At 43.4% G+C, this 16,091-nt stretch overlaps 1 protein-coding gene and 1 pseudogene across 4 annotated transcripts in view; one reads left to right on the top strand and one right to left on the bottom strand.

Moving 5' to 3' along the window:
* The window catches only part of FYN (FYN proto-oncogene, Src family tyrosine kinase), a 199,165-nt gene that overhangs the window by 140,501 nt on the left and 42,573 nt on the right, over positions 1–16,091 (top strand). For all 4 annotated transcript variants that reach the window (XM_054569842.1, XM_054569839.1, XM_054569841.1 and 1 more), the window contains 4 exons: positions 3,088–3,184; positions 11,337–11,435; positions 14,139–14,242; positions 15,376–15,525. In XM_054569842.1, coding sequence (XP_054425817.1) covers positions 3,088–3,184; positions 11,337–11,435; positions 14,139–14,242; positions 15,376–15,525 — 450 coding nt within the window. The remainder of the gene's footprint in view (positions 1–3,087; positions 3,185–11,336; positions 11,436–14,138; positions 14,243–15,375; positions 15,526–16,091) is intronic.
* On the bottom strand, positions 5,104–10,183 carry LOC129067710 (kinetochore-associated protein NSL1 homolog; annotated as a pseudogene).

Here is a 16,091-nt window from a genome sequence, read left to right as displayed (position 1 = left end):
GCTTCATGTGCACGTCAAAATGCTGGTGGCCGTGGTGTGGGGACCCCACATTGCTGCCTCATGAGAGTTCTGCGTGGGCTGTGAGACATGACTCTCCTGACGATGCTCTTGAGGCCAGGGCTCTCAGCCCAGCTCGGGCAGCTTTTCCAAACGCAGATGCCTGATCCCCATTGCGGACCTTTCCAATCAGAAGCTCCGGGACTGGATCTGAGAGAGCATATATTTGAGTTTTCCAAATATGAATGCACTGCTATTCCCTGGTTCAAAGCTAGGGATAGCCCCTTCTCCTTTATCTTCCTAATCTTCAGCCAGCCTGTCACTGCCCGGCTAGTGGGGTCATTTGGCAGCATTATTTTTTGGCCACTCGTCATCTTTGATTCTCTCTGAGCTTCACATTATCTTCCGTATGACTGAGTTTATCAGCCCTCAAGTATTTTCACTTATCTTTTGTATTTTAAAATGGAATCTTAAGGAAAAATGGTATCCTTAAGGGACCTTTTTCTTTTCTTTTCTTTTTTTTAAAGCTTCCTTCTCTTTCCCACCGTGGGCTATGTTTTACTGCCATGTACATTTGCTGACTTAGCTAATCCTTTGTAAAATGTCTGGCATACATTCATAGACATAATGTTTTCTGAAACATTTGCAAGTTATCTCATACATCCTTAGTCTTCCAAATCTTCTCCCAGTATGTGAATCGTGGTAACTAGATATTTGACATTATTTGTTCCAAAATTGTTTTGTTCATTGCAAAAGTTGAAGGCAATATGCATCAGCCCTTGTGCTCTCAGCTCATCTGGGAGCCGATGTCTTATATAAAGACCTGCTGTGCCTTTTTACCTGGGAGCTGGTGCTACTAAGACATCACCAGGGGTTTTCTTCCCACTGCACATACCAGGGCAGTGTACTTACCCTAGTACACTAGGGTGCCTGACTCAGAGCGTTGGACGTTATGTCCTTGTGTTATGGTGAATATAGCTTTCCCTTTAAAGCAAGCCTTGCACGGGTGAATGAATGCTAGGTACACATACCATGTTTATCCTTCCTGCCTTCCTGGAAGGCATCTAGAATGGAGAGAGGAAGAAAAGAGGCTGTTGTCCTGTCTAGGGACGTCTCTTGAGGATGCAGGAGAAAAAAGAGAGCCAACACTGTACCCAGTATACATTTCCTGTGCCTACTGAATGCTTTGCCAGGCAGAATTGAAATTCTGCTGACACAGGCATTCACCTTGTTCATTCATTCATCAATGCTGGATATTAATCCCTGTGTCTGCAGGTGTCACTACACAGGGTCATAAGCTACTTGCCTTGAACATGTGGGTCTATAACTGTAGTCAGGGACGATCTTACTATGAGAGGCCATCTGGCCCCTTGTACATTTGAAAAATAAAACACAGTACCCTCTAACATTGGCAGATCTTTTTGCCTTGTGTTACCTGACTTTATTATAAATGCACATCTTTTTCCCTGTCACTGGTTTCAGTGTCTTAAGGCCAGGAACAGTGTCTGTGTGTCGCCGTGACCTCCTATGACTTTTTCTTCCCTCTCTAGAAGATAAAAACACCCAATGGGAATTTGCTGGCTGATGGAGGGAGAGTGGAAGTGTCCCTCCTCATGTGCCTTGTCTTCCACACAGTGCAGCTGGGGTTTGTTTTTAAATTATGTAATCAAAGAAATCTGTTAATAGAGTGTTAAATGAGAATAAAGAATAGGCATGACTTTACAGGTTCCCACTTTTTTTGTTTTTAGCCAGCCTCTTTTCTAAACTTTTAAAGACATCTAAAGAAAGGAGGACAGTTGCCCAATGAGCCCTGCTTTGCAGGGTCAGACCTTCTGAACGCCAGCTCTCCTGCGGGAAGTCCCACCTGGGATGGGGTAGGAAGACGAGCCCTGCCTCCCCACCACCCCCCACCCCCGGCCCCGGTCCTTGAATACTCCCACGGGCACGTCTGTTCCCTTGGAACTACCTACACAGAATCTCTCACAGGCTACAGTCCAGGTGTGTTGGCTGTGCTATAACCATCTCACCGTCCAGCTGAGACACATCTGCTGCCAAGCTCATGGCGTTGACAGGATTAAATTCCTCACTGGCTGTTGGCCAAAGGCCACCCACAGTTTTTTGTCATGTGGGCCTCTCCGACATGGCAGTTTGCTTCATGAAAGTATTTGAGTCTGCTAGGAAGGCAGAAGTCACAATCATTTCAAGCCTAATCACTTAGGGGACATCCCATCACCTTTGCCACGTTCTTTTGGTTAGAAGCAAATCACTAGGCTCGCCCACACTGAAGGGAGGGGATTGCACAAGGGCATGAATACCAGGAGGCGGGAATCACTGAGGCTGTCTCAGAATTCTGCCTGCCACGTGGAGGAAGTCCTAGGCCAAATAGGACACTGGGCATTTTTGCTCTCCATAGGAAACCTCTGCAAAGCAGGAAGGGCTTGTGTGAGGAGTCAACCCGATGAGAAGAGATAGGATGGGTATGAGGAAGAGCAAGTACTACAAGTCAGTGTGAGAATAGGTGACTTCAAGGTAGAAAGAAAGTGAGGGAGAGGGAGTCACAAAAGCAATTGCAGATGCAAAGGGCAAGACATCCTTTAATTGAGTGAACAGAGAGGGCCTTCTCAGAAGAGCCCCCAGCTGCCGGCTTTTCCTACCACACTCTATATTACTCTTATGCCAGAGGAAAGCGTGATGCATTTTACCCAGAACCTAACGTGGGCTCCTGAGTTTCAGATGCAAAGTGTCAGTGGTTGCTGCAGAGCTTGGCGAATCTAAGCTATTACTCTGCTGCCGCCCCTTCATTGTGGACATGATATTAACATCTGTCTCTTCCCAAGGATTCATTCAAAAGTGTACAGAGAAAAGTCCTTCAACTCCAGATTTTAGTCAAATCAAAGACGAAGACATGAATTCATCCCGGTGACTCTCATCCCGGTGACTCCCGGTTTCACACATTAATTACAAGGCCGCATCATGTTATCTATGCTGATTAGCTTTAGATTTTGAGAATGAGGTTTTAGAGAAGATTTAATTTCTTGTAATTAATTTCTTCTTGTATAATATCTTTCCCTTTTTGATTCATTTTGTCAGGAGTGACCCTGTTTGTGGCCCTTTATGATTATGAAGCACGGACAGAAGATGACCTGAGTTTTCACAAAGGAGAGAAATTTCAAATCTTGAACAGCTCGTAAGTTTGGAGAGGGAAGGGGAAGCTTTCATGCCTTTCAGATTGGGAAAAAAATCCTTGTTGCCAGTCTGTCCCTTTTCAGGTATCTGAAATGCTGAAAGAACCCTTGTTTAACTCATTAATTCACACGACTTTAACTTGAGAATTGAAGAGTCGGTGAACCAGGGCAGTATGTTATGACAAGGGTTTTTGGGGGGTACCATAGTAGCTGAGTCAATGGTTTTGGTTTTGGCTTAAAGGTTGTAAAAACACCAGCATCAGTCTCTGCAAATCCACATTTTCAGACGACTGGTGCGAGGCTGGACTATCTGCGTCATCTTCTCTTTGCCTGGCGATTTTCTTCACGTTTCAGATGGTGCTCTTGCTAAGCCCTCACTTAAGGCTAGCAACAAGTTCCTTCTGTTTTCAAAACTGCTAAACATTCCAATTTGGTGAAGCCTGTGGAGGCGTTACCCCATAACGAAAATTTGCAAGTGACTGAAATCTTTGTGAGATGGAAGGAGAAGTGATTTCGCCCACTCGTGAGTGACTACAATGCGTACATTTTAAATGCGACCGGTAGGAACAACAATTAAACAGGCACTGGGGAAATTTCAAGGATGAGAATCACTCACTCTTCAAATACTACATTTAATACCTCCATTAGGAAGAGTAAATATAGGTCAGGTTTCCCTGTAGTTTTAAAATATTGCTTCTGCTCCATTAAGGCCCTCCAGAAAAATCCAGGCACTAAAGAAAATGCATTGGCCCACGTCGGCCAGGCTTCCTTCCTTCCTTCCTTTCCCCCTGAGCGCTCCCAAGTGGTTGGGAAGGAGTGCCACTGGAGGCGGAGGTCCCACCTGGGAGGTTGTCCTGTGCCTCTAGGTCTAGCTATTCGGCCCTCTGCTCCCTGAGCAAACTGGATTTCATGGCAGCGGAAGGACCTGACCACCGGCCCTTGGCTTTCCAAGGAACGTGTGGGTAGGAGCTAAGCAGTGGTGCTCACACATGCAGGTCCTAGGAAGGAAGTGTGGTCACTGGAACGAGGAACTCCCTCAGGCCCTGAGAACTGGTTCTTTGGAAAGCCCTCCGTTTCCCTGTGATGCCACCATCTCTCAGAACCAAACGTTGAGATTGTGCCGCCTTCCAACAGCCGGAACAGAATTCCTCCCAGGAGAGTACAGTAACTCTTCTGGACATCAGAAATCACGTCTATGTAGGAGCCAGCCTGTAGTCATGAGCTAGTAGGTGGCAGGGGTTCTGGGGGTTTTTTAATTGTTTTTGTTGTCATCATTAAGAGGGGTATGGGTAAGGTGTTCTTTTTTTTTACTTTTTATTTACATGCATGCAAAAAAGTACATGTATCAAAAATGTGCACAGTGGCCGTTGTACCACAATTAAATTGCTTAATGCCACTTAACTGTACACTTGATAATGGTTAAAATAAGTTTTATGTTAGGCATAACTTACCACAGTTTTTTAAAAGTGTACAGTTTGCTAAATTTTCACAGACTGAACATGTCTTTGCAGCCAGCACCCGGATCGAGAAGAACATGACCCGCCCCCCAGGCAGCCTCCTCTTATAGCCACAGGAATTTTTTTAATTGGCTATATCACATTTTATTTATTCACTCCTCAGTCAATGGGCATTTGGGTTGCTGCTACAAACATTCACGTACAAGTTGTTGAGTAGACATATCTTCAATTTTGGTAGGATGAAAATGGATTCAATGAATTTCTTCTTCCTTTCCCTCCTTTGTGGAAGTTAATAGCTCCTCATCAGCACTTCTAAGTGCAAAGTTCTCAAGGGTTGACCTGCCCATCTCTTCAGGCTCACCTGTAGCAAGTCCCTTTTAGACAAGGCCCGTGTGTGAAGACTTAGCTGGTAGTCCTCTAGCACACCACGCTCTCTCCGAACCACCTGCTTCAGTAAATGCTCTTCACATTGCCAGGAATCTGACTCCTTGATGATTTGCCTTCATGGCTTCACTGATCTCCTTAGCTGTTGTTTCTCCTCTGCATTTCAAATTTTCCACACGAGAGGCTGGATCAGGGTCATATTTTAGGTCCAATGGGTATACGACAGGATGGTACTGTTCCAGAATTTCTTGTTTTGCTTTTATGATTTTTATGACATACTCAAGGATATTTCCAGGATACAGCTTACATTTTTGTAGCTCAATTTGCTATGATTTCATCAAACTGATCTTCAAGTTCTTTGATACTAGAATCCATAAAACAATTATCTGAAGCTTCTTGCCATGCCTGCCCTTTAGTGCTGACATTCTCTTGCACAGCCAATTCAAAAGTCCACTGTGCATCTATCAGCGCAGGCTCCCGAATTTCCTCTGGCAGCATGTCCCCAGGCTGTTGCACAAAGCTGCCACACAGTTCCACCTGCTCCAAGCATGGCCCACCTAGCGCTGCAGCACACAAAGTCCTCATGGGAAATGGCGGGGACCGAGGTACTGTCTTCTGTCCCAGCCACTCCCTCCACATCCTGCAGAGGCCAAAAGCTCTATGAATTTTCTTAAAAACAGCAAACAGCTGCCATTTATTAAAGACTCCTTATGTGCCAGCCATGTGCTTAATTGCAAATGTCTTTATTTTATTTTTAAGATTTTTAGAGAGGAGAAATGAGGGAGAAAGAGAGGGAGAGAAACATTAATGTGTGGTTGCCTCTCAAGCACCCCCTACTGGGGTCCTGGCTGCCACCCAGGCATATGCCCTAGAAACTGGGAATTGAACCAGCGACCCTTCAGTTCACAGGCCGGCTCTCAGTCCCCTGAGCTACACCAGGCCAGCGCTCATTTATTCTTCATAGCAACTGTCTGAGGTGCGTCTCATAGTCATCGTGTGACACAGGAGGAGCCAGAGGCTCAGGTTCAGAAGCTGCCCAGGTGCCGGGAAGAACTAGCAAGTGGCAGAGCCAAGGGTGTGACATGTGGGGATGCATCCTAAGTACAGTGTCAGGTTTTGTCTTGGAGAGGCTGAGAGACTCCATCAGAGGGGACTGAACCATTCAGGTTACATGCAGATGAAAGGTTAGCTGGGAGCGCGGGGGGGGGGGGGGGGGGAGGAGGGAATTTGACTTTGATCTCTTCTGTTTCCAACTGTATTGTCAGTTTGATTCTCTGATGAATGCTTCTTGTTAGAGTCAGCTGACTTTGAATTCTGAAATGCACTGCACTTTCCCTCCCCATTTCATGTAATATTCTCTCAATGCCAAGGTTGGTTAGAACTTTTAACCAGCTTCTGAAAGGTAAGAACTCAGGAGTGGTAGGAAGTGCCAGCTCTTCTGTAGGTTTTCTCTACAGTGCAAGTGGATTTACGCACCAGGTTGTAGGGCACCTGCGAAGCCAGTCCTTGCCAAAGTCAAAGGCATGATTACTTCCTTTGTTAAAATGGATAGAATCTATAATGGCATCCAACTGAAATTTAAGAGAAACATTCAAAGAAGATCTGATCTCTCTCAATCTATGTTTTGTTATTTGCATGCATGGCCTTTAAGGTTTATAAAAGGCTGCGAGCCTCTGACCCTGTTCTGTTAGAAGAAAATATTACAAAGGGCTTTTTTCCTCCCCTTTAATGTTCTTTCTTCTTGCCAGAGGAATTCCTCATTCTACATGCCATGTAAATGCCTTTTATCAAGGTTATGGGGGAAAAAATAAGGTGTTTTTTTTAAATAAATACAATATATTGAAATCAAGGGTAATAACAGGGAAGACAAAATGATGAAGGAAAAACAAAGCAGCAACACAACCAGATGGCATGTGTCTCCTTCCCCTCCCCCTCCTCCCCCCGCTCCTCCTCAGCTGAAAGTGGGAGGGATGGGGCTCTGTCTCTCGGGGCAGCTGCCACACCTCCCAGTGTGTGTCCTCCCACTCCTGTGCCTGACAGGAGGCAGAAATGGGAAGCCACAGGGCCAGCTTTTGTGTTTTAAAGTGCAGCATGAACCATGTGATGCGTGTGTGTAGGTGTGCCCAGAGCCAATGGCACCGCTGCCCAGCCTGGGGGCGGGGGGTCCTTCTCTGACCTGTTGTAAACATGCAGTGTAGTATATCTGGACATTTTTAAACTTGTTTAAACATTCTTAAACCCATCTTGCAAAATATTTTAATTCATCTGTTTCACTCCCTATTTTCCCATTTCATGAGGAGTGACATACCACCTAGAAACACAGCAACTCTTCAGAATCTATAAGCAGTGAAATAATGGTCATCGCCTAGAGTGGTGACTCCTTTCCAGAAGGCCTGGTTTAGCGCCCCCCCCCCCCGCCAACATTCACGCTCTCTGAAAGTAAGATGGGTAGTGTCCAATTTAGAAAGAATCCAGCATTTATAATAAAACTGCTCCACAGCTGACTTTCGTTTGTAAATGCCTCTTCCTGGGCCATCAGGGCTTCTAGCTCCTGAGACCGCAAGCCCTACAAGCAATTTCGGGGATTGGACCTAGGCTCTTATAATGTCTTTAAATTAGAAGGACAGGGGAAGCTGTTATGAAAACTTAAAAGCTATTCAGAGCCAGGGCTTAAATCATATATTTGAATCAGAGCAAGATAACAGTAAAGAAAATCTCACCAACTCTTATATTTATGAAATATATGAACTATAAGAAGTCTAAATACATGTATCTTTAATAATGCTTATTGTTCACAATAACTCAAGTAAAGAGATAAAAGGTAGTATAGGTACTGTTTTTCTAAAACAAGGTGAATGATTTCTAAAGAGTGTATTATTAATTTGTAGGTGAATTAGACGTCTAGTGTCTGTCCCAGCCTCTCTGAGCCCAACATAGGAAGTTTACTACCTAATACACTGTGTCCTTGTCACCTCATATCTCCTTTGATAAAGAAAGTGACCCTAGATGGCCTAGAAAAAGAGAAAAGGTTTTTATTTTTCTCATGAATAACTGAAAACCCTTATGAGATTAATGGAGTCAGGAGAAAATCAGGAATTCCTAACTTTAGAATGAGCTGATGGCTGGATTCTAATTTGTGCTAAACTCTTTAGGTACCCAGACCAAAATGAGATAGTTTATGCTGGATGCAAAATGGAAATTACTTGATTAATACCAGATAACCTGAATAAGCCTGGGCTTGTCCCAACCTGCAGCAAACCGATTTGGCTCCTGCCCCAGCGGGCATAACCTATACCCCAAATTTGGTACTGTACTTTATTTTTCTTAGTTTAAATAAATTGGAACTAACTTGATGAGGGCTGTCTTGCATTAAAAAATAAGCCTGTGCTGCGAGCGCTTAATTTTTTCCCTCACCATTTTGGAGCATTCTCCAGGTGGTGTGGGGTGTGAGGGAAGAGGAGGGAAGGCAGGGAGCCGATACGTATTGTTTTGTATGATGAAATGTCTCCATCTAGTGGAACTTCAGGGCACGAAACATCGTCACCGTATTAAAGACAACGTCTCCAAAGCCATTTCTTTCAATGCATGCAATGTTCTAAAAAGAATTGATTTCCACATATGTTCTTAGATGACATCCTTACAGCTGCATAAATTTCTTTTGGAGGACATAGAAATTAAAGCAGCACAAACTGTTACAATGTTGACAGTTTTAATTTCATGATTTGAACCTGAAAGGCAAAGGGATGCAAAAGGGAAGAAGCACAGGGTAGCTTCCGCACAATTGACAATGACCTAGCTCTTAAGTTGGGTGGTGGGTTACAGGTGTTCCTCTCTACGAGGGGAAACCCAAAACACCTGAAATTTATTTATAAAAAGTTATGTTTATTCTTACATGTTTAAACTTAAGTCATTTTCAAAGTACTCTCCATTTGATGCAATACACCCATCAAGATGTTTTTTCCACTTCTCAAAACAGTTTTTGAACTCATTAATTTTGTCGCATTTAGTGCTTCTGCCATTTTTTGTTTCACCTCTTCCATATCAGTAAAACATTTCCCTTTGAGGACTTTTTTCATCCAGGGAAACAAAAAAAAAAGTCACTTGGGCAAGGGCAGAGAAATCAAGGGAATAGGGAGGGTGGGGCACGGGGTTTGGGTCAAAAACTGCTGAACACTGAGTGCGGTGTGGACAGGTGTGCTTGTAAGTCACCCGTCATGAAATAGACAAACACGCTGAAACGGTCTTCAAAGAAAATTCGCTGAGGCCAAATGCAGCCTCTCCCAACAAGGCCAGTTGGTGCACTGGTACAAATGGGTTCCTAGAGCCCTCCCTCACCTAGTGGGGGAAGCCTGTACTGCAAGGAGCCTGCCCTCCAGAAGATAATTCCAGGGGGGTTTTGGGGTGGTCCCCCTTGTACATCTATTATTTGTATATATAAATTATTTTATAACAAAGCCTGGACATAAACTAAATGCAAGGTTATTAGAGGACATTCTGGGTATGAGAACAATTATTTCTCTCTTTGACGGATTTTTTTCTGTTTAAATTTGTTTGATGGGGTAAGAAAGGAAAGGCTTGAAATAGTAATTATAACAAATATATTTTAAAAACCTTTGCCATCACCCTGTTTTCCTGTGGGCTACTCCGTGTTACTTGGGCCAGCGAACACTTCCCACAACCGCACCTCTGACACATGTGGGCTTGTCACCATTTGTCTGTGGCTTTATTAAATCCTGCCTGGAGTTGTTCATCGATCACCTTGCTCAGATTCAGTCTTTAGTGAATAGGACTCTTGAGTAAAGCTTGTGTTTAATGTGGAGGCTGGTTATTCTCTACCTAATTAAATGAGTCTGGGGAAGATCTTGACCAGGGCCAAAAGCAAACACATTTTCTTCCATCACTGAGGGCTTTGACAGAGCCCAGTCAAAAAAGTGATCTTAAGAAAGGCCTGGGGCTTCTCTTGCTAACTCCAAGGACCAAAAGAAGGAGGACAGAAAGCACTGGGCCTCTGGTGACTAGGTACGGTAGGTATTTCAGCTCTGGTCTCTCAGACATTCACACCTTTCCCTGCCCCTCACACACCTGACTACAGGCTGGCCGAGGTGCTGTGGACAGCGCTGGTGTCGCAGCGACAGCCACACGTACATCTGCTAACCACATCGATAGGGAGGGGCACACCCTGCATCCCTGTTCTCTGCCACACACAGTGATGCGGGTCTGAACACGTGAACTCTACCCATTCAATTTACCCACCTGATTTAAGCTAAGAGTGGCGTTATAAGCGCCCCCTTTCATGTCTTTCGGCCCACAGCTCTGAGGACTCTACAGATTGAGACCAGACTATCGCATCTGTACAAAGCAGTGTGACTAGGGATCCCACTAGTGGGGGTCCTCCCCTGCACTTGTACCCACACAGCTACACCCAGCCTCCTCTCCCCTCACTAGACTCCGGGCATCGCTATAAATAGACAATGAAATAACCACAGGCTGAACATGTCTGAGCAAGGCTTACCCTACTGTGTCATTATTCTACCCATTTTCTTCAGAGGAAGCAAGGCAAGTATTCAGAATGTGATTTCATCCCTTACGGGGCCTCCTAACAGGCTTCCTCTCTTAGATGCTCTGCAGTTATAATGTTGGGGTTGTTTTTTTTTTTTTCTTTTTCTGATGAATCATTTAATGGCTGGCAAGATGGCACTAAAGCCAACAGCTTGCATCTCTCCAGCGGTCCCAAAGGATTCTGGTTGCCTCCAGGTAGGAGATGAAATAGAAACTGTTGGTTAAATTAGCACTATTAATGTGTGCTTTACTTTTCTCCAGCTTTATTGAGATAAAATTGACATACTATTATGTAAGTTTAAGGTGCACAATGTAATGGGTTAATATGTATATACTGTGAAATGTTTACCATAACAAGGTTAGTTAACACATCCTTCACCTCTCGTCATTAACATTTTGTTGTCATTGTTATTTCAGTGTCAGTGTTTTTCTTAAATAGCCTGGGGCTGGGTTCCCTTCCCCTCTGTCCAAGTCGGGGACACTTACCAAGCAAAACGCACCCCCCACTCAGAAAGCCTCTCCTGGCCAGGACCTTACATTCTTAATTCACAATTAAGGCCCGAGATGAGAGACAATGCTGGATTCAACTCACAGTGGACCCTTTGAACCTCACAGAGAGCAATGCTGCAGTTTAGAGAAGTCAGGTGGTAGAATGACTAGGAGATAGTCATACACTCTTACAGCATTGAGACTATAACTGCAAAACATGGAAATGGTCGTTGTATTCACTTCTTTTTCTCTTTTTTCTCTGCAGGGAAGGAGATTGGTGGGAAGCCCGCTCCTTGACAACCGGAGAGACGGGTTACATTCCCAGCAATTATGTGGCACCAGTTGACTCTATCCAGGCAGAAGAGTATGTTTTATTTTGTTTTCACTTAACTACCTGCTTTTAAAAGTTATTTGGCACAATAAAATGCCATTAACGTTGTGCAGGAGGGAGAAGACATTCACTAGAGTGACAAAGGATTGAGAAACTATGATAATGCCGTGTTTCCCAGACCTTATGCCATTGTATTTTGCCATACCTATGTCATGCCGCTACTGGTATTGACTATTTTTCTTAAGGCTTACTCACTTTTTAAAACCTATTTATTTTGAAGGGAAAGTTTGTATCAGTGACTTAAATGAAAACCCAATATTACTTGCCATGGGTAGAAAATAATCATAAAAATGTGATGAAACCCTAGCTACATCATATATTATTGCCAACCCTACAGTCCACTGAAAAAAAACAGAAAACAAAGGAAATTTGAGAGAAAGAGTAGGAGGAGAGGAGAGAGGGAAAGAGGGGGAGGAGTTGGCAAATAATTGTTAAAGATCAAATTGAGATGTTTCTTTCAATCTAATCAGAAGCACTGAAAAGATGTACCTTCCGTGCCTCAGACAGAACTATCTCATGTAGGTTGTGTCCTAAAACTTGATAAATCCTGTGGTGATGTTTTTCAAATAGTCCTTCCCTTTGATTTGGGGCCTCTGTTGGTTTCTTTGATAATAAAGAGTGACCAGCAGTTAGTTAACCCAAGGATTTCACTGCTAAGAGTTTTGGACGTGGGCCTCAGGCTGGGAGCATTCTAGAAAGATCAACTATTGTTCTGTCTCCTGGCCTGTGGGGATTCACGGGCACTTCCAGCATGGAGAACTGTTGCTGGCTTGTGTGGTGACCCTCATTTCTAAACTGAGGGGAAGGGAACTGGGCCTGGATCTCCCAAAGGCAGGAACCTGGCCTTCTCCCCGACACCTTGGGGACCCACCTCACCTGCTCAGTGGAGGCCGTCCTGCCTTAGGAGAAAAGTCAGCCCAACCTTTGGCTCTGATATTTAATTTTGCCCTGGATTTGTTTAAGCTTCAAGGAAGATTAGACTCCACACCTCAGTCAAATCCCCAACTGGATCGTTCTCTTGTCTTTAATTCCTTTGTATTTCCTCTGAGGAGACCTGTTTTGTTTCCCACTCTCAAATACTCAGTGGTTCTGAGCTCCTTTTTTCTCCTAGTGAGTGTGTCTCATCACCAGTGAACAAAGGAATTTGTACTGAATTTTTATTTTAGGCCAGATCGGCAGACATCTTTCTGTTCTTTCAGCAGAAAAGGCAGCACGAAAATGTAGCCTTTTTTTAATTTAACTGAGAACCTACCCACTATATATTTAAATTCTTTTTATAATGGTCAATATTTTTAATATTTTGTTTTTAAAGAAATAACATTTATAAATAATGCTGTGGTTTTACATATGCAATTACTTACCATTATTTTTAAATTCTATTGTTTTAGTGCAATCCATTGTTTGAACTGTTCTCTTTTCACCACGTTCGTGTTTGTGCTGCATTTTAATTGACACAAACCCACAAAGTCATTTCTCACAAATAATTGGTATAATTCTTTTCATACCGTCTAGTGCTAGGTTAGAATTGTTGCACAGTCTGGTGCCTTTAAAAGTCACTGAGGAGCTAACACGCAGCGTGTCTTTTCTTATCTTCAGTGAAGCTCTTTCATTCACAAAAGAATTTGACATTGAACATATAATAGCTATGTTCAAGTATAATGAATTGAAATTTCATTTTAGAAACTGGGTCCTTTCACAGTTAAATATCCTAAAAATTGTTCCCTTATGCAGATTCCAATGGAATGCTTCCGAATTCTCCCTTGGGTTCTTGGAGCACCTGCTGCTTGTTCAGCACCTAGTACTGAAGCGTTAACTGATCGCTCTGCCGTTGACTAGGGCTAAATAGTGCGGGGGGGAGATAAAAGACAAATGACAAAGGTCGTGAAGTGGCTTGATGTGATTCTTCTGAAGTGGCACAGGAGTGTCATCACAAAAAGAATATGAACACGCCCATGACACCGTGTTGTTTTCAAGGACGTGCTCATCGACTATGCACAGTCACCTGGCCCTGCAGCTGTGCCAGAGCACCTGCGCGGCAGATCCCAGGCCAGATGCTTGGCAAACGCCGGCTACTCATCGGCGTCCTGACGGACAGGAAGGCAATACAGACAGCATCCGAGGGCAGCACTCGTCGCAAATTAGGGGTAGTCTTGACCATTTTTCGGAGTTCCTATGGGTAGGAAATAACTGAAAGTATTGTGTCTTTGTTCTTTATCCATTCTGATTTTTTTTTTTAATGCCTGATTAATGACCTTTATCTGCACTGAGACTGTGTTTTGTTATATCCCAGGGATTGTAATTATGTTCAGAAATCCATGGTGCTGTAGATGTGTGTGGAAAGGGTGTCCTGTGGTTACCATTTCCAACAAGGTCTTGGATTTCTCTTTTTGTGTAGGCAGGTGGCAGTTTTAACACAAACCAGTTCTTGTCATCTCTGGAGGGAAGGAAAATAACCCACAATTCAAATCTAATTGTTTTTTAAAGAGTGAAAGAGATGGATTAGGTGTGGAATTAGGAATAGATTGAAAGGGAACTAGGTGAAGCTAGGAAGAAGATATTAATAGATAGGGAAAGGCTAAGGATGAAATCGAAGGTTAAGGTTCATGGGCAAAAGAGCTTGCATGAATCCATTTTTGTAAATGATTGTTATAAAATGTTTCTTTATCTCATTTGTAGGTGGTACTTTGGAAAACTTGGCCGAAAAGATGCTGAACGACAGCTTTTGTCCTTTGGAAACCCAAGAGGTACCTTTCTTATCCGTGAGAGTGAAACCACCAAAGGTAAGATAACAAGCTGAAGAAGTTCACTTGTCATTCAAATCTGTGGATTAGTTAGAAGAGAAGAAAGCCTTATCTCCAGTGAACCAGGATTTTTAAATGGCACATAGCCTCCCTGCCTCTGGAGGGAGCCCTATTTTCGGCTTTTCCCCCAGGCACAGCGGTGTCAACTTGCGGCCAGCCCGTGGCGCAGGATGGCTGTGACTGCGGCCCAACGCAAAATCGTAAATTTACTTAAAACATTACGGGACTTTTTTGTGTATGATTACATGTCACAGTGTATTTAATGTGTGGCCCAAGACAGCACTTCTTCCACTGTGACCCAGAGACACCAAAAGGTTGGATGCCGCTGCTACAGACAGCTCCAAAAAGACCACCGAGGCCCAAAATCTAGACCTTCCTCTTGTAACAGGGCCTGGGGCAGCCTCACTCCTTCAGGTGTGCAAGGTCACAGAATTTTCACACGTCATTTAGAATTAGGAATTTCTGAAATGCTTAGTTCCTCGAGTACCAAATATACAAGTTGTTTTTGCATTTCTTTTGTTTTTTTCATCACTAAGGACTGCTCTTCCTCCATCTGTTGGCCTTTCCATGATTTAACATGTCATTAGAGCCCACAGGCGGAGCGGGGCCAAGGAAAAGAGCAGCGGCCTTCTAGTTTGGTCTACCAGACACTGGTCATCTGCTCCTGTGAAAAATATTGCGAAGCAGAAATTGGAAGCTCATTTCTAGAGAAAGAGTCCCTACGTTTCCTTGTTACACACTATCCCAGCCTCCACGATGCTCCATGGGTAGTGGAGACCGGGGAAGCAATCGCAGCCTGGAAGCTGTGCTGCTCTTCATCTTCCCGGGGGAAGCAAGGAAAATGGGGGAAAGGGAGGATTGTAGGAAAAAATTCAAGCAGCCTTTATTCTCAAGGGTACAGTCATTTTATTGCTAATATTTCCTGACATTCTCAGGAAAGAAGTGTTTTCTTCCTATGTTACTAAGTGGAAATGTGTGTATGCATGTGTGTGAGTGTATGTGTGTGTCTCCTCTTGATAATTATTAATCGGAACAGTAAAGTAAATGAGACCTAAATAACAAAGGAGTACTCAAAAATGATTGGAGCTGCTAATATTTTGCATGTTTACCAGGTGCCTATTCACTTTCTATACGTGATTGGGATGATATGAAAGGAGACCATGTCAAACATTATAAAATTCGCAAACTTGACAATGGTGGATACTATATTACCACCCGGGCCCAGTTTGAAACACTTCAGCAGCTGGTACAGCATTACTCAGGTAACCTTAATTCTAACTAGCGAATAACCATTTGAACACTGCAGGGACTGGGTGGGCACAGAGCAGGTAAGAGGAAAGGCAGGGAGAAGAGGGGTATAACATATATATACAAAGTTACTAGTAAAATACAGTTGACCCTTGACCAACACAGTTCGAACTGCACAGGTCCACTTTTATGTGGATTTTTTTCAATAAATACGTACAATACTGTAAATGTATTTTCTCTTCCTTATGACTTCCTTAATAATATTTTCTTTTCTCTAGTTTATTATAAGGTTACAGTCTATAACACATATAACACAAAATATGCATTAGGTAACTCTTCATATGTGTTCACTAAGGCTTGTAATAACAGTAGACTATTAGTAGTGAATTAAGCTTTGGGGGAGTCAGAAGTTATACAATGATTTTCAACGGCATCGTGGTCGGATCCCCTAACCCCTATGCTGTTCAAGGTCAACTGTAGTTTTCTTTGCTCGCCCCTTGAGATGGGTAAATAGGTTCTATTGATGTTTTTCTACCATAATTATAAGTTACATCAAAAGATTCTGTAACATTCTAGTTTC

Source organism: Pteronotus mesoamericanus, unplaced genomic scaffold (assembly GCF_021234165.1).
Source record: "Pteronotus mesoamericanus isolate MK-2021 breed Mesoamerican mustached bat unplaced genomic scaffold, CSHL_Meso_final contig_20, whole genome shotgun sequence".
Lineage (NCBI taxonomy): Eukaryota > Metazoa > Chordata > Mammalia > Chiroptera > Mormoopidae > Pteronotus > Pteronotus mesoamericanus.
This window is presented reverse-complemented; position numbering and strand designations above follow the sequence as displayed.